At 47.1% G+C, this 18,894-nt stretch overlaps 1 protein-coding gene across 2 annotated transcripts in view; it reads left to right on the forward strand.

Annotated features, from left to right (window-relative positions):
• The window catches only part of PLPP3 (phospholipid phosphatase 3), an 81,918-nt gene that overhangs the window by 50,185 nt on the left and 12,839 nt on the right, over positions 1-18,894 (forward strand). Inside the window, exons 3-5 of one of the 2 annotated variants that reach the window (XM_025427766.3) lie at positions 5,446-5,726; positions 6,175-6,232; positions 16,966-17,142. In XM_025427766.3, coding sequence (XP_025283551.1) covers positions 5,446-5,726; positions 6,175-6,232; positions 16,966-17,142 — 516 coding nt within the window. The remainder of the gene's footprint in view (positions 1-5,445; positions 5,727-6,174; positions 6,233-16,965; positions 17,143-18,894) is intronic. The other variant, XM_025427767.3, reaches the window with a different exon arrangement.

An 18,894-nucleotide genomic window follows, 5' to 3' on the forward strand; every position in this document is an offset into this window, starting at 1 on the left:
CTTCACCGAATTTCTGACCAAGGATGGTTCTCTGGCCTTCCTCATACTTAACCTAGAAAGTGTGATAATAATTTCGTAATTCATAGGGCATTTTAAGAAGCAGATAATGTAATGGATGTGAAAATGAGTTGTAAGGTGTAAAGCACTACACAGATATTATTCAAGCAGATCAGAAAATAGGGAAGTTTGTCCTTCCAACTCTTCAAACTCAGCAGTCTCTAAAAGGGATTGTTGGGACACTGTGCAAAAGTCTTAACTTTTCTTGGGATAATTTATATAAAGAGCGGAACGTGACAAATGACACACAGTACAGGAGGCTTTCCTTGGCTGCCTGGGGTTTAGACTTCTTTCCTGTTTGTTCCCCTGATAAAAGGATCCTGTAGATGAAATGGTCAAAACTACTCTATCCATACACATATTTTCTCATTCTACTCTGGAGGGGTGGTACTTCCAAACTCTTCAATTTGTAATGTTCTTTTCCAAGGAGCTTTTGGGAGGATCTTAGAAAAGATATTTTCTACAAACAGGTGTTAATTTTCTCTTTCCTCTTCTCTAAGGGAAAGAGGGGGAAAAAACTAACTTTTGGAGGGCTCTGCTTCTAGGTGCCAGGCATGGGACATATCACCTGTGGTATCCTTGGCGATCCTACCAGGGAGATGTCATTAATCTTGCTTTTATAGATGGGGAGACCTAAGGCCAGAGAGGTGAAGTCCCTTGACTAAGGTAAGAGATGGGGTTCAGACTGAGGTTTATCTGGCTCCAAAGTCAGTGCCTCTTTGACCACCCTGTCCTCCCTCCTTTCCAAAAAGTCAATGTTCTCCAAAGTTCCTCTGCGGAACACATTGGTATTTGTGAACATGTGTGCAGTGGAGCTCTTTTACGCCAGAAAGGATAGACAGAGAGGAGCTGTCCTGGAGCTGGGGACAAACTGTTACCGTTCTCAGGCAGGGAATGATCTCTTTCTGTCCCCTTGTAGCTTAATTGCAATGCTTTCCTGCTTTATTAGTTTCCAGGTTCTGTGCCAAGTGCTTTAAAAGGCAGGTAGGGGAGAAGTCTCCTCTGCTGCCTGGCAGCTTGCCATTCCCCTCCGAATCTGCTGCTTGCTGCTTCAGAAAGGGATCAACATTGAAGGCATTCTTCTGGGCATATCACAACCTTGCTGACTGAAGCAGAAATGAGGGCTCCAGGGGCTGGAGTCGGGGGTGGGGACCGAGCCTTTGTAGGGGGAGGGAAGAGCTTATTTTATTACCTAGGAATAAAAACATTGTGAGTAATGAATAAGGTCCGAAAGCAGTAAATCTGGAACTCCAGAGTTAGGTGTGTAGCATGTCAGAGAACAATTTAAGCCTTCGCCTCTTCGGCAGAGGTGAGGTATTCGGACTGCCTGTCCCAGCCCGAATTTCATTCAATGGTCTTTTAAGGGTTAGGATTACAAGAAGCCAAGTCCGGCTGGTTCATAATGATGATTTATGGCTGTGTTGTCGACTCCCCGACCCTTCTGTATGAGGGGATAGAGAAAATACATAATTTGTTGCTCATTAACTGCAAGATCTGTCAGGGCTGCCCCAGAAGCCATGTGGTCCTGGAGTCATGTGTCTGCTAAATGGCTTCAGCCTGGCCCTGTCCTTGAAAATATGCATTTGCTATTCTGGGGTGGAAATCGTTTTTAATAATGATAGAAGTACGGCTGATCCCCAACTTCTGGTGGTTTGACAGATTTTTCGACTTTAGGGTGGTGCACAAGCAATACACATTCAGTAGAAGTCATAGTTTGATTTTGAATTTTGATTTTTTTTTCCCCTGGGCTAACGATGTGCAGTATAGTGCTTTCTCGTGATGCTGGGCGACAGCAGCAGTGAGCCACGGCTGCCAGTCAAGCCCTGTGATGACGAGGGATAGACAGCCCATATGCTTACACCATTCTGTACCCGTGCAACCATTCTCACCTCCGGTGCGTAGTCAATAAATTACATGAGCTCTTCTACAATTACTTGTAAAATAGGCTTTGTGGCCATTGATGGTGCCCAACTGTAGGCTAACATAAGTGTGCTGAGCATGTATAAGGTAGGCTAGGCGAAGCTATGATGTTCAGTAGTAGGTCAGGTGTATTCGATGCATTTTTGACTTAACGATATTTTCCACTTAGGATGCGTTTATCAGGAGGTAACACCATCGTAAGCCAGGGAAGATCTTTAACAAAAAATTCTGTCCATGTAGTCTGTTGTGAGGCTTAAGAGTCAGCATATCTGGGCTCTACTATTAGCTCTGTCGCTTAGCAGCCTCAGCTCCTTAGGCAAGTACCTATCCCTCGGTGCCTTACCATCCTCAGCTGTACAGTGGGTATCGGTTCTTCATAGAGTCACAGGTCGAATGGAACCGTAAAGTATGAAAGAAATGTACAAGGTTGCTGCTCTTAATAGCTTTGTTATTAGGAATTTGAGGTGCCATGAAATGCCTCCTTTACCGCTTTCGCCTTTTGTGAGAGGAGGAGGCATTTTAACTGGCAGTTTGCTGTGTGCATGCCTGTGGGACTGAAACCGAAGTTTTAGGATGAAGGGATGTTAGGGCTGTAAAGGAGCCCTTGAGTTGTAACCAAATCCTTTCTCCCTAAGGTGGCTGGAGCCCAGAGGTGACTCGCCTGAGATTAATCAGTAAATTCATGTATGAGATGCTGATTTGCAGTGAAAAGCCACGTGTTCTTTTTCAGCATCAAATAGGAAGTCAGGCTTAAGCCAAGCCAGTGTAGAGTTTCTTAATTTGTGGCAGTGGTGTGGTTCGAGGATCTCAGGAACCATCCAAGGGCAGGGACGGTGCATGGGACCTTGGTTCTGCCCCATGCCCTTGGCATCATCTCAGAGGAAGTACTTTCCTCTGCTATTGCCATTACCTTTGCTTGGTTGGAAGGCTAGTGGTGGAGGTAGCGCAGGAGAGTTGAAAATAAATGTCATTGTAATTATGTAGTGATAAATGAAGGAGCCTAGCACCCTCATTTTGTAGATGGAGACACTGGCTTATCTCAAATTCACTCAATGAGTAGGGACTTGAACCCTGGCCACTGACACCTCAGTGAGTGTTCCTTGCCTTGCATCCAAAGCCATGCGAGTATGATTTATAAATAAAGAAGAAAGGGCATGATGGTGGTAGTGAACATCTGGAAGCTGTTAGCCTGTAAGGTTACACAGGGTAAGAGTATAAACAGGTTCAAAGGGGAATTAGACCAGGAATGGTAGGAAAGAATGCTGGGTGGGGAGCTAGAACACCTGGGTGCAGTCTTTCGTTGCGAGTTAATTTGGACCTCAGTTTCTTCCATGTATAATGGACCCTTTCATTTCTGACTCGCTATGCTTCTCAAGTTTTAATCTCTGCAACATGTTATCGGAGGACTTTTGGTAATATTTAGGGGATATTTCCAGTTTTGTAATAAAACAACGTGAAGACTATGGTCCTGCTCCCTTTCATTCCCTCATTCAGCCAGTGTGCCGTAGTCTCTGAGCACATCTGCCAGGTAAGATATTAATCCTGCTCTTCCAGAGGAGAGCTAAGCCAGGAGTTTGCACTGCACTGACCTCTGACCATCCCTCTCTAGTGGAGAATCACAATCAGCGTGATCTGGGAACCAAAGTTTAGCAACTTAGAAATAATCAAGTCTTTATAAACACAGAATCGCTGCACAAACAGTAGCAGGGCCGGTGGCTCTTCTCACTGCCACACCTGCTGGCCCCTGGGCCCAGCTGGCATCTCCCTTCCACCTGGCCATCCCAGCCACCCCTCAGAGTTAGGAGCCCTTGAGAACTTGGATCAGACCCCATGCCTTGACCCCTTCCCCAGCTGAAAAAAAAAGTAATGGGAGACTTTGAAAAGGAGTGCCAGATATGTCAGTCTATTGCTTCCCTTGTGGTTGTGAACATGCTCTGTGCTCCCTGAAAGAGCAAGTGTGGCTCATCGTCCTGCCCTGTGAGGAGCTGTTAAAGGAGCTTTGTGTCGCGTGATAAGTTGAACGTGGCTATCCCTGGACTGTGGTTACAGTCAGGAAGTGGCCGGGGCTGTGCTGTGGAGTTAAGACCAGAGCAGCCGGCTGTGTAGTTGGGCATGACCAAAGCGGAATCGGTCCTCTGCTGTGTAGGTATCACAGGCATTTGCCTTACGGAGGACAAGTAGGGCTCCCGTTCTTAATGTAAAACAAGGGCAGTTTGTGTTGAGCTGCTTCCCCTGGCTGAGCTTTAGCCATACTTCTCTCATGGTCGTTGTCAGGATTTCATGAAATAAAGCCCACGGGACACCACCTGGGATGCAGTGGGTAATCAGTAACTGGTGGCTTTTCTTTTCCCAGGAGTGAGAAACCTCCCCTAAGTGTTAGGAGTGAACACCTTGGGCTGGAGGAAGGGTAGGAAAGCCCGAGACTCACTGGCTGTCCTTTAGGATAGAGGAGATGGGAGATGATGCCCGCAGACTTGGAAAGTTGCACACTGGAGGGCATTGTGCTAAAAGTTCTATGGTTTGTAGGCTAGTGTCCTCATCACAGCATTTTTCTAAGAAAGAAAATGAAAGAATCACTTTCTATGACCCAGGCCATTTCCCATCCATGTTACCAGATTTAAGCCAATGACTCCGCAGGGGGTGCAGCCCCCTTTTGTGGAGAAGGAAATAAGCTTGGAGAGCTTGTCATGGCTGAGGGACACCGGGCAGGTGGCAGAGCTGGGACTAAAACCCAAGACATAGTCTTAGGCATTCAGCCTCCTAGAGAAACCCCCACCATGGCTCAGTATTAACACAAGGCTGGTGATCCCTGACTCTGAAGCCCAGAACCCTGAGATTGGCTCAGATCCTCTGACGTCCTGGCCATACTTACCCATGTCCTTGATTGAACGTTCATCTAATATTTTTCTGTATCTGGATTTTTTTAAAGATTTTATTTATTTTTTCATGAGAGACAGAGAGAGAGGCAGAGACACAGGCAGAGGGAGAAGCAGGCTCCATGCAGGGAGCCCGATGTGGGACTTGATCCTGGGACTCCAGGATCACACCCTGGGCCGAAAGCAGATGCCCAACCACTGAGCCACCCAGGTGTCCCTCTATATCTGGATCTTTATTTGTCTCTTTCTTTGTTTAAAAAAATACGTTGAACTATTATATAGAATATTTATATATATTTTTAACATTATATATATTTACAAACAAATATATTTGATTGTATATTTTTGTTGTTACAAAGGTACTATTTGGCCATGTGGGACTTTTTTAAAAAGGAAAAAATGACAATGTTAGCCCTCTGATGTTTCCTCCCATGACTATTTCTGTCCGTATATTTTTCAAATAGAAAATTGAGATTTTCTAGATTACAGCGTGCATTTACATATGAGAACATTCCCTTATGTCGTCGCTAAATATCCTTTACAACATCCATTCTGATGGATACTCCTAATTCCTATGTGGGTTTCCTTTCAGATCATCACTGGGGAGTTCTATCGTATATACTACCTGAAGGAGAAGTCCCGGTCAACGATTCAGAATCCCTACGTGGCGGCCCTCTATAAGCAGGTGGGCTGCTTCCTCTTTGGCTGTGCCATCAGCCAGTCCTTCACAGACATTGCCAAAGTTTCCATAGGGCGCCTGCGTCCTCACTTCTTGAACGTCTGCAACCCTGATTTCAGCCAGATCAACTGCTCCGAGGGCTACATCCAAAACTACAAATGCAGAGGTGATGACAGCAAAGTCCAGGAGGCCAGGTGAGTCACCACCTGCTGTGGCCGTAGTGTGCACAGCTTTGACGCAGGCAGTTCAGAGAGCATTTACTTTATGAGGCACCTACTATACAAGGTAACAGGCTCAGTAATAGGCTTTGGTTTCAAGGGGTGAATAAGACATAGCCCCTATTCTTAAGGAACTTGGGATCAAATGATTTAGATACATAGATAAATAAACAATCATGGTTGAACACCAGTAAGTCCGTCCGTCCGTCCATCCATCCATCCATCCAACCATTCTTTTGCTTACTCATCCATCCATCGGTGGCTGCTATGTTCTAGACATCGTGTCCAAAGCACTACCAAAGATGTAAAACCAAACAAGATAGTGCTGCTCTCAAGGTCACAGTCTAGGGAGGAAAGACAGACAGGCAGACATGTATCAGGGATGTGAATATGGCCCTTTCATGGCCCTCTCTTGCTCTTGCAGGAAATCCTTCTTCTCTGGCCACGCCTCCTTCTCCATGTACACTATGCTGTATTTGGTGGTAAGTACCTTCCTTCTGATTCCAGTGGAGTACAGCGTCCAGCCCCACCTTACATCTCTTCTGTGCAGAGAGCACTCAGTATGGTTAGGGATAAACTTCATTGTGAAATCCTTGAAAGAGAAGTTAGCTAGAAAAATTAGGTTCTGTTTTGAGCACTGCCGTGGCGTCAGTAGAAGTTATTTTACTTTCTAGGTTTTTTCCCCCATTTTTCAAATAAAACTAATATTTGTCATGGCTGTTTGATAAGGGTCGTGTACCCATTTTTGAAATTATAAACTGATGAAGACACTCGTATCACGTTTTAGGGTAACAAGTACTGTTACCTGAACATCCATTTAACTCCGTTGACCCTTACAGGCACCCTAGGTTATAAGTAATATTATCTCTTCTGTGGGAAAGGATTACTAAGTAAGGCTTAGAGGATTTAAGCGAACTGTCAGAATTTACACAGATACTGGCACGATGGCTCAAATCCAAGGCCTGTCATCAGATTTCTTGTGGTGTCACCATGCCAGTCCCAGTCCTTCTCCATCCCCTACTGAGGTTAAGGCTTTAAAAATTATTATTATCTGACTACATAGAGTAATTTCAAGTTTTATAGAATAATTCTACCTCCATGGGCACACGTGATCTCATAATAACATGGTGAAGTACGAGATGTGTATCCCTGCTGCTTGGATCCAGATACCAAGGCCCAGGGAGGCCTAGCAGCATGTTGAGGGGGGGGTCCCTCAGCTAGTGGTGGGGCCACGATGGGAACCCCCATGTTGCCCTTCCCATGGCCATGTCTGCTCTGACTTCGAGAGGCTCTGGGGCAGTGTAGGCAGCACGCCCCGCTCCTCTCCAGCTGCTGCACAGACAGCAGCCGGTCTGTTTCTCTTTGTGAGTTAAATACGGTCCCCTGCCCCTGCCTCTCCTCTCCTCTTGAATGAGGTCCCTGTGCCAAGGCACTTCCTGCTTTCGGCCCCTTTGATGAAGAGCAAGAAGGCGCTGAGAGGTCAGACATAGCTCAGGGGAGCATAAGCTGTTTGCAGAAAGAACGTTTTGATTTTGACTTATTTAAAAAACATAATTAGGATTTGGAAAAACTAGCAGAAGGTTTTTTCTGTTTTGTTTTGTTTTGTTTTCCCTCGCAATCCTTTCCAAGCCCGGAGGCTTCCGGGCTTCCCATTACCTGGGATAGAGAGCTGAAAGGTGGGCCCCAACCTATGAAAACCTCAAAGGTGGATTTTACGTCATCATGCATCGTGCTCCCCTCCTTTCTTCATTTGTTGTTGTTGTTATGCTTTTGCTTTGCTTTTAGAAAGCTCATTTAGCGAAAATACTTAGTTTCCTATTTCATTTTTTCATATTTCACGCAAGTCTGGAAGCAATTTTACAAATGTAATTTCAGTGCTTTGCAAAGGTGCTTGGAGGAGTGGGTCTGTATTCATTTTTCTCCTATTCCTTCATTTTCTTCCAAGATAAAAATATGGGGTAATTTTGAAACCAACTCTGCGCCTTGTGTGCTCTATGGCCGCCCAGAAGATAAAGGTGCTGACATGTTTCTGGTGCCTTCTGTGCGCCAGGCACTGGGGCAAGCTCACACCACAGCATTCCGATCTCTCAGTAACTCCATGAGATGCATTTCCATTACCTCGTTTTCGGTTGAAAACCAACCAACCAACCCAAATCTTAAGAATTTTAGTAATAGAAGTTCCATCTCCAGTAAAAGGGAGAAAATGGATTTGAAGGCTGGTCTTTGCCCTGATGACACCAGGATCACTGTCTGTTCTTTTCATGGCACTGCTCTTCAAAACACAGAAACAATCTCGCCAGGATAAATTAAGGAATATAAGTTCCCAACTCTAATTTCCATTTCACCTGAAGGCAACTTGCCTTTCTTCAGGTCTGCTTTAGTGGATGAGATGCCCTCCTTGCCCCCCCTCCACCACCCACCAGCTGTGATTACAGCCAGAGAGACCTTCTCTGCAGGGGTGAGGAGTGAGGGGGTAGATTCCGACCTAATGTTTGTTTGCATCTTTGAGGGAGGAAAAAATTACAGTGCCTTTGTGTTTCTGGAAAGAAGGAAGAAAAAGAGGCAGGGAAGAGAGAGGGAGAAAAAGAAGAGTCTCCTTGACCTCCGATTCCATAACATCTTACTGTACACACCACACACTAAAGAAGGCTTGCAAACCTACACACATTTTAACATTCACAACTCACCCATACCCATATATGTAGACGACATATAAATGAAGGGCTCTATTTTTATCTCTAAGGTTATCTTGCCCTAAAAACAACAACAACAACAACCCCTGAGGCTAAATTCCAAGGGTATATGGATAGTGCTCTTTGCCAAGGCTCATTTCTCTGTGATGCTACACAGAAATCCCAACCTTCCGAATGTCCAATTTGCAAAGCTTTCTAGAGCAAGGTAGAGCACTGTGGCTGCCTCTTAGGGTCAGAGGGAAATGCTGCAATCTGAACAGCCCTCTGCCCATCCCCCAGTGCTTTTCTGTTGAGCTTCAGGAAGTAGAAGTGGGCAGACGGAGACCCTGGCCTCCCCCTGGGGCCTTGGGGACAATCACCTTTGAACCAGTTGGATGTAGCCAGTTTGCCCTCAGGGTCTGGCAGGCCTGGATGATTGTACCCTGTCGTGATTAGCTCTGGAACTAGGAGTTGCTTACTTAAGCTTTGTCCTCGGTATACTCCTCTGTAAAGTGTAGATAATGTCTCTTTTGCAGGATTGCTGATACTTTTCATCCCTAGACCCTACTTTCTCCATCTGTCAAATGAAAAGAGTGGAATTAGATGGTGTCTACTTATTTCTCAATCTCTGTGGTTCTATTTGGAAGAAGTTTGATCTACCCTAAGCACTATAGAAAAGATGGGAATCCTCAGGGACAGACTTACGCCCTCATTACCTTGGCATTCAAAGAGGGGGTGAGGATGGGAAGCGCCAGCCACCCCTACTCCAGGCCCGTGGGCAGCAGCTGCCATCTGAAGGCTCCCATGGCTTCGAAGGACACTCCATATTAGGTTTTGATTTGTAAAATGGTTGGCTTGGAAAAAACCATGCCGCAAACACCACATTATCTCTGGGTATAGAAGCTAACAGATGAGGGTAAGGCATGTTAGTGATTAATGCAGATTCTAATAAGAAAAACCCACAGTGTATATAAGCATACGTGATACTTTTCTAACCCTGAGTCCTGCCCTAAACCCTAGAGAACCACATCTGGACAGGCCCTGTACCTCCACAGTCAGGGATCGAGGATGACTTGGCTTTCTGGAATAAAGTGCCAACACCAGCGTAGGCACCAATCTGTGTGCATACCTGGTATTTCTTCTGTTGTGCCAGGCACTCTGCTACCTCCCAGGGCTGCCAACATGAATCAGACCTGGGCCCTGCCCTCAGAGGAGCTCAACGTGGGTTCAACATTCGACAGATCAGCAAATATATAATGGGTGACTGTGATAGACGGAACAGCATGCTAGGCGTAGGGATCTAGACATTGGTAAGTCACGGGCACAGCCCTTGGGGAGTTCAGTGTAGGGAAGCAAGTAGACAAGGACAGCAGTTTGGTACACTGTGCTGGGGCTGGGGAGCGGGGGTGGGTGGGTGGGTGGGTATAGGTTCTTACAGAAGCTTAGAGTTGTGGCACCCAAGCCAGCTTGGAGTGGAGGGCGGCAGAAGCTGGGGAAGGCTGCCCGTAGGGTACAGATGGGCTGATTGGAAGAACTGCCTGTGTTCAGGTGAAAAGGCGACAGTGATTTGTGAGCTGCAGGTGTTCAGTTCAGTCCAATTGTGATGGCTGGGATGAAGCAGGGGGTGGAGGGTGCAGTGAGAGCTGGGAGGACCTTCGGGACCAGCCGCCCCAGCCCCTCCTCCTGCAGCTCAGATCAAGCAGCAGCAAGTTGGTGGTGAGGCCTTTGCCTTGCTGCTGTGCCTCCCTCCGCGAATGAGTACCGAGCACCTTGCCTCAGTGCCTCCTTCAGGGTACTTTGTCAGAGAATCCTTCCCTGGCCTCTCCTGTGGTACTCCTTGACTCCCTTTGCAGCGATAACCACCACCCCCTTCGCCCCCGCCCAATTTCTCACCATCTATATTCACTTCTTTGTTTCTATCTCAACTAGATAAATTGTAAGCTTCACCAGGGAGACGTTTTTGTCTCTTGTTTCACTACCGTATTCCACTGTCCCAAACAGTGTCTGAAGCTCAGTTAAGGTTGCAATGAATATTTGATGAGTGAATGAATGAACAAATGAATGGATGACTCAATCCCAGGTCTTCTACATTCCCAAGCCATGCTCCTCTCCATTCCAGTCAGAATTTTATTCATCCCCTCCTCACTACACTGGTAGATCGTAAAGGACCTGGCTGGTGTAGGGATGGCCTTTGACGCCTCTTTGCTGCACTGTTGACATATTGACTCTTTCCTGGGGTGCCCGTGAGAAGCGTCTGTGTGTCAAAGGGTTGAATCCCAAGGAAACAGGGAAGCGGTTTGTCCTCTGACAGTCATGTTCTCTGGCCTGTGGTTGTTAGTCATTGAGGTTTTGTTCAACATGTTTAGAATCCTGGAGCTTCAAAAAAAAAAAAAAAAAATCCTGGAGCAGTGGGGTCTGGTACACCCATGAGACATGCCCACAGATCTAGGGAGTGTCTGGCGAAACCCCTTGCAGGGACAAGATTGTTGTTTCTATGGGGAATAAACCACCATATCAGATGTTTTCCCCCACCTGTATCCATCCATCCACCCACTCGTACATTTGTCCATCCATCCATCTGGCAGTTTCTTTTTTCTTTCTTTTTTTTTTTTTTTTTTTAAGATTTTATTTAGTTATTCATGAGAGACACAGAGAGAGGCAGAGACATAGGCAGAGGGAGAAGTAGGCCCCAAGACCCTGGGATCACAAGCTGAGCCAAAGGCAGACGCTCAAACACTGAGCCACCCAGGTGCCCCATCTAGCAGTAAGACCATGTGTGAGCATCTGGGGACTCGGACGATGTCCTTTTTGGTGTGGAAAGCCTGAAAAGTAAATAGTCTCAGAATAGGTAGATGAGGTGTCTGATTCAAGTAGACTGAGGCTCAGGGCCCAGAGGGGAGGGCTATTGACTCCACCCCGAGGTGCACTGACTGCATGGTTCCGAGGCTCTGCTTAGCTTACAGTTGGGTCAGGGATTATAATACTCTCACTCTTTGGAAAGCTACACACTTGATTTTAGACATGGGCCTTATAAAAGTATGTGACAGGTGAATGGTGGGAGCACATGTTTCCAGATGTCCCCCATAGGCTGTCCTTTAGCCCACGACAGCCACGTTGCTTTTCTCCTCAGACAGAAGTCCAGTACAAGAGAGCACTGTGTGCAGAGCACTGATTCCCTACGAGGAAGCCGGGTTCTGTGATTAGAGCTTGCACTTAGAAAAAGACACACACACCTCACTCAGTGGAAATCACGGCTATTACCCTGAGCACGTGACTGGGCCTCTCAGCCTCGATCTCTTCATCTGTATGATAGGCACAGTGGTGTCTCCCCAACAGGACGATTGTGATAATTGCAGGTAAGGTCATGTAAAGCGCCTGGCACCATGTCTGGAACGGTGCTCGACAAACTGGTAGTTTCTTTTTCTCACCCTGAAAGACTCAGAAAACAAGAGGTGCCTCCCTTCTGAGGGAGATTCGAGAATAGTCAACTAAACATTCTTTTTTTTTTTTGTCCTGAAAGCAGTTGAATAACTTCCTAGAGAGAAATTTCAGTTCTTGCACCACACGGACGAGTCACCAGGCACATGAAGCAGAGCCAAGCGTGAGCCATGGCAGAGATGAGAGGAGGGAGAAAGTTTCTCCCTGTGGGTGTCAGTGATCTGGACGGACTTCCAGGAAGAAAGCAGGCAGGGACCTCAGGAAGGACAAAAGCCTCCTTCTCACTTGGAGCAGAGAGTCCCAAGAGCAATGGAAATGAAGTGAGAGGACAGTACAGACCTGTTCCACCAGTATGCAAATCATGTAATGAAACACAAATGACTTAGGGAGAACCCAGTGTGACTCAACCCTGCTTTTGACTGCTGGTTCAGACCAGAGGAGCCAGCTTGAGTTCAGCCAGACGTCTCTAAAGAGGTTTTGTTGGAATTCCACGGGACCCCAGTTTTGAAGCTGGGACTGACCGGGAAGGAGAAGAGAACTCCATTTATGGAGTGAGTTCTGTGTGCTCAGGACTTTCACATACATCATTTTGGGGTGGGGGTTCGCAAGCAGGCCTATAGCTCTCTGTTATAACCCTTTTATCTATGATCAGCAGTTTTGTTTTTTAGCAACTAGAAGAAAAAACATCTTAGCACGAGAACATGACTTAATCTTTCATTTTAGCGTATTCTTTTTTTTTTTTTTTTCAGGGAGGAACTTGCTTTATTCGTGTTTGGGCCTTTCACAATTTCGAGCAGAATAGATGCTCGTGGCAGGTGTTTGTTTTTTAAGTGAACAGATCTCCGTATGTAAGAGACAGCAGAAATTGGGAGAAGCAGAGTGACTTGTTCGGGCTCCTACAGGTGGCATGGAGCAGAGAAAAGATTCAAATTTAGTTTTGCTCTGATTGCAAATCAGACACTTTTCTGCAATGTCATGCTGATGCTTAGAAGTGGGTTTGGCCCGCCTGGAGACCTTCACACAGATGAGGAAGTAAAGACGGGACCTCAGGGCAGTTGGCCTCTGTGAGAGGTCAAGGTGATTCAGCCCTTCTGATGTCAGTCTGGCTCTGCTTCCGGGCGAGTCTCCTTTACTGCTTGGTCCAGGACAAGGGCCACAGTATCACTGTGGTCAGTAGTGTGGCTTCCTCCTGTGGAATGGGAATGAATGCAGCCTCCTGCCCCTTGCCCTGTCCCCAGCTCAGGTTTCCAAGGGAGTAGGGTGCTTCAGAAAGTTCCTCTGGTCATGGTGAGGCCCAAGCCTCTGGTATGGAGTACCTCATGAGAACTGGGCTATGAACCAGCAAATTAGCTGTAGGATTGGTGGGGCACGGATGGACCTATCAAATCCTTTGGTCAACCTCAAAACATGTTGGGACCAGCTTCTCAAATCACTAGGAGGAAGATCTTTTGCAATCTTTTGCTTTAGTGATCAACTTGTGGTGGTGAAATCAACCATAGTCATTGAGTAAACCTCATTCACCAAGGCAGAGGGTGGTGACACAGATTTCTGAAGAGCTCCTTGAGTGCCCATCTTACACCAGGCTGGGTCCTGAGTGTTTCATTTGACCCTGGCAACCCTGAGAGGGAGATCCTCTTGTACTTGTTTCATAGATGGGAAGTTGAGAGACCACCCACTTATGAAGTAATGGAGCCAGAAAATGGAGTCAGGGCTGCTTCACCCCAAAATTCATGCTACCCTTGCTGCTGTGCTTTCCCTGAAGCCCCAGTTGGGCAGATGCCAGGATCAATCCTGAGACCTTGAGCTTGATTAAATGTGTCAGTTGCTGATGGAATCAGAGGAGCAAGCTTCAGTGCTCTGGGGCCAGTCCCCAAGGGATTCTCTTCCCATGGCCCCTGCTCCTTTCCCATTCATAAGCACTCCCTTCCTGAAGCTCTTCTGATGACTGGTCTCTTCCTCCCTCTTCAAGTTCCTCTTGTGTATTTATTTTTTTCTTTTCTCAAGCTCCAGCCTTAAGCATCTGAGTCAATGGAAGGGGAGATGTGTGCCATGTCCGGTTGGGAAACCCACCCTTCCTCTGCCCCACCCTGATTTCCAAGGCCCTTGACCCCTCTGTGTGGAGGGGTGGAGGAAAGTTGGAGGATTTTGAACCAGCATTTTCTGAGAATCTGCGGATTATTTTGTGTGAGAAAACCTAAGGCTCAGTGAGATTTTTCCGATGAATACCTGGTGTTCTTTCTGTCCCCCCTTCCACCGCCAGAATGCTGGAGGAAGGCCAGATCATGGCAGGCATGATGCAAATGGACTGTTGATTTTGCCCTGAGACTTGTGTTAAGTGGGAGCTACACCTATACCAGCATCATCCTATCCCTGCTCCTGGAAGGAAAGGATCTTTTGATTCATGATTGCAGAATCACTTCTGCAATGACTGGCTCATTCCTGCAGAAACTAGGGGGTAGCCTTTGACCTGCAGGTTATTTTTTCCTAGTACCGAGGGCCTTGCTTAAAATACTTTTTTTTTTTTTTTTTAAGATTTTATTTATTCATGAGAGAGGGAGAGAGAGAGAGGCAGAGACACAGGCAGAGGGAGAAGCAGGCTCCCTGCAGGGAGCCTGACATGGGACTCGATCCCAGGTCTCCAGGATCATACCCAGGGCCAAAGGCAGGCACTAAACCACTGAGACACCCAGGGATCCCCAAAATCCTTTAATTTTTTACCGTTTGCTTACAGTAACGTTTCCCAGTTGTGACTCAGTAGATACTCTGTAAATGTAATTAAGTATGGTCAGTAACGAAAGTAAGGATTTCCTATAGAGCCTAATTTACCATCTTTGGTTAAAAGACCCTTAGAATCTTACAGAGTATGGTTTGAGAAAGACCGACCTACCAAGTAGAAGCCAGGTTCCTTAGTTTGACAGCTACACCCTACATGAACGGCCCCTCTTTGCCTCTGTAGCCCTGTTGCTCATCAGCCCCTCCATCCCCACCTTTACACCCTTTTTGGCTGTACAAAAAGCTCTGAGGTTCTCCAGAACCCTGGCTTCTAAGCCATCACTGCCTGGAACACACACCCCTCACCACTATCCCCTCAACTCTTAGCAAATGCATATTCATCTTTAGGATTCAAGTCAAGTGCCCTTGCCTTGGGTCCCCAATGTTTCCCATAATTCCTAGGAAACCTGTAAGTGCACCTGCATGTGTTCATGGATTCCCCCAACTAGGGAATGCTCTGTAGGGCAGCAGTTACGACTTCCCATTTCTGTGTCCTTAGCACCTATTGGAGTGCCTGGCTTATTTGTTTTCTGGCCAGTTGTACAGTTGAGGACTTTTAGGTGCTTTTTGGAATCACCGCTTTTGGGTGTTTTTCTCTAAATCTTAGGATGTCCATAGGAATCTGATGGAACGTACATACCAACTTGTGAGCTCCTTAGTAGAGCGTTTATAAATAAAAACGCTGTCTATTCAAATTGTCCTTTCTATCCCTTCCTTCCTAGAGGCCTACGTGGTCCTCTGACAGCTAATTACGGTTTACGTAATCACCTTTGTTGCTGTGATGATTCTACTTCTTTTGGATTTTTTAACTGGTTATTTTTTACATATGAGAAACTGTTGAACTTTATCACTCAGCAGCCAACATCAGCACATTCGTTATTATTCTTCATTTGTTGTTCTTAGATTGCCCAGGAATGTATTCAGAGAATTCATAATGATTCTAAAGTTCAGAGAATTTCATAATGATTATAAAGTTGTCTGCTGTGGTCCAGGCATGGGTTTCGAAATTGTCTTCCAGGTAGTTGAGGACTTAGGGCTAGGCAATCTTCCTACCTGCCCACCCTGGCAAGGGTGGCTCCGGAAACTTCCACTCGTTTTTCTTCTCAGGACCAGCCACTGGCTTGCTCCTTCCTGGGAGCCTGAAGGAAGCTTTGTTTCAGGAAGGGCTGAGTCCCACCTCTGTCCCTGTCCCATTTGGGGCCCTCGCCCTCAACTCCTCCCTCCACTCTCTCTCTGCCCCTTGCTCCCCTTCTTCCCCAGGGCCTGCCTTTGATTTGTCGTCGGAAGCTCCCCCTGTCCCGTTGCCTTTTCCCCCTCATTTCCCAAGTTCCCACAGGAACCTGGGAAGTAGGTTGTGCCCAGAGGTTAGAACGGAAACTGCAGTAAGATAACTCTGAGGGACAATGCTCAGTTGACGTCATTTCAACTTCTTTGCTTCGGCCAGAGGTGGTTTTTTTTTTTTCCTTCCATTTTTCTTCAGGTTACTCTCGAACTCCACCCAGTCCAGTGTCTGTCAGCCTGTGTGTGAAAGCTCTCCGGCATTGTCCGGGTGGTTTTATGTTTCCTTATATTCCAACTCAAAGTCCAGAGTTTGGAGTTGTGACTTACAAATTTGTTTTTTGGGGGCACCCCAGTGGCTCAGTGGTTGAGCGTCTGCCTTTGGCCCAGGTATGATCCTGGGGTCCTGGGATCGAGTCCCACATCGGGCTCCCCACAGGGAGCCTGCTTCTCCCTCTGCCTGTGTCTCTGCCTTTCTGTCTGTGTCTCTCATGAATAAATAAGATAAAATCTTAAAAAAAAAATGTTCTTGGGTGGAGGTGCTTCCTGTTGAGGCAGGAACCTTCCCTTGTGACTGTCATGATACCTCTCTTATCAATCCTGCGTTTTTATTTCCAAGACAGTCCTGAGCGGCAAGTAGTGTAGGGACTGGACGGCCCAGGTCTCCAGGGAGACACACAGATGCCATTTGTGAGTCATCACGGATTGCAGAAAAGACACCTTTCCTCCCCTGCTTACCATTCTTTCATTAGCTTCAATCATGAAGAAGATAAAAGGGGACAAACGTTTAGGAAGTGTCTAGTATGTGCCAGGCAGTGGACTTGAAGGTATTCCTCAGCTTTTCCATTTCTCCTCTTTTTCTTTTTTTTTTTTTTTGTATGGAAACTAAGGCTCCAGGTGTCAGTAACAGACTTGAGGTCACATCCCAGTTGAATGCTCTTTGGGTGCAACCTGCCGCCTAAGGTCCAGATGGTTCCATCTCGCGGGAACGCGGTGTGCGTCGGCCTGGTGTTCTAACGCACTGAGCATCTGTTCGTTTTCTCTCCTCTCTCCAGCTGTACCTGCAGGCCCGCTTCACTTGGCGAGGGGCCCGTCTGCTCCGGCCGCTCCTGCAGTTCACCTTGATCATGATGGCCTTTTACACAGGACTGTCGCGTGTGTCCGACCACAAGCACCATCCCAGTGATGTGCTGGCAGGATTTGCTCAAGGAGCCCTGGTGGCCTGCTGCATAGTGAGTAGCATCTTGTTCTCAGTGCACTAGCAAAGCCCCGGGCTGCTTGCTTGTTAAATGTTTCCGGCCCAGTGACCAAAGCTAGGGAGCTCTTGATCCTTTTCTCTGCTTGGTGTATAAAGAGTCACCCCACCCCAGGACCCCTGCAGTAAAAGGAAAACATTTTCTCTTTCTTTCCAGCCTGTGAGTTTGAATTCAGCAGAATCCATAAGCCCTCTTCTCTGTAACCATGGAAGTTTTGGGCTCATAGAACGTTGTAGCTGGAAGAGATCTTAGATATTGTCCACCTTGCTCACTCTGCTGATGAGGACATTTAGGGTTTGAGAGAGGAAGAGATTTTTCCTGGGTCACATGCCAGTTACTAGTGGAGTCTGGGTCCCTGACTCATTTCGTGCTCATATGCTGCTTTGGTGGAAACTTACAATTCCGTAGAAGTCAGCTTCTTGGAAAACATCTACCCTTCCCATTGTGACCTTTGGGGCGACTTGGTCAGACTATAAATTTGATGTTGGCTAAAGAAGAGAGGGTCTAGTCAAGGCTAAGCAGTCTCCTCACCAGCCCGATGGGCCTTGTCCGTTGGGAGAAAGACTTAGAGAATGGCCTTGGGATAGGCCAGGTTTTCATTTGCCCCAGGTGACCCGGTTACCCTTTTCTCACACTTCTTCCCTGGCACTCAGCGAGTGTGGCATAAGGCAAAAGTGATGGAGCACCTGCTCTGATACTGTGCCTTCCTGGGCCACACTCAGGGGAGCTTACTGCAGGCCAGCAGCGATCCCAGAGCATAGTTGTGGCTGGATGTTTAGGCACCACACACATGCATGGTGTTGTTGGTATAATCCCTGCCCCACTCATGGTAAGACCCACCAACAGTACAGAGATCTAGATGAGCCCTTGCCTTTCCCCCTTTCTAAGCCTGGCTGCTGCCCCGGGTCTCCTGACCACAGCCTCTCCTGCTCTCCTCTGATGGCATCGTTGCTCTGTACTGAAGTTGCTGACATGTGTCTCCCTTGAGCCTTTAGAGTTTCCCGGGGGCAGGGACCATAGGTGGCATGTGTTGTGCTCCCTGGCTCACAACGCCTCTCATGGAATCTAGCTCAGAGTTAGTAAACGTACGTGTGTTTTTTAATCAACAAGGAGCCAGGGGCACCTGGGTGGCTCAGTGGTTGAGCATCTGTCTTCTGCTCAGGCCATGATCCCAGAGTCATGGGATTGAGTCCCACATCACGCTCCCCACAGGAAACCTGCTTCTCCCTCTGCCTGTATCTCTACCTCTCTTTCATTCTGTCTCTCGTGAATAAATAAATAAAATATTTAAACAACAACAACAACAACAAAAAAAAAACCAAAAAGCTAGAATCAGCGGGTGGCTCTCTTCCTTGAAAACACTACAAGGGACATTCTCTTAAAGGCAGAGGGATGAAGGCGATAGGACCCTTGCTCCCAAGGAAATGCCACTCTAGTTGCTTCTACCCCCACTGGGCCAGCATAGGAGTTAGAACACAGCCCGGTGCTGTGATGGGGCATCACACAGGGTGCCCCCCACTGCGGGCAAGGCCAGACACCGTGTACAGGAGGGAAGGGGACAGGGGACTGGGGCAATCACAGTGGGTGCCATGGAGAAAGTCACATCTGAGCTGCTGGCCAAGGGACAGCCTGTTTTGATGGCTTTATTCATTACTTTCATTCTACTTTTTTTTTTTTTTCCAGTCAAGGCCAGAGAGGAGAGAAATTGCAGGAACAAACCGTTAATGA

The sequence above is a fragment of the Canis lupus genome, chromosome 5 (genome assembly GCF_003254725.2).
Source record: "Canis lupus dingo isolate Sandy chromosome 5, ASM325472v2, whole genome shotgun sequence".
Lineage (NCBI taxonomy): Eukaryota > Metazoa > Chordata > Mammalia > Carnivora > Canidae > Canis > Canis lupus.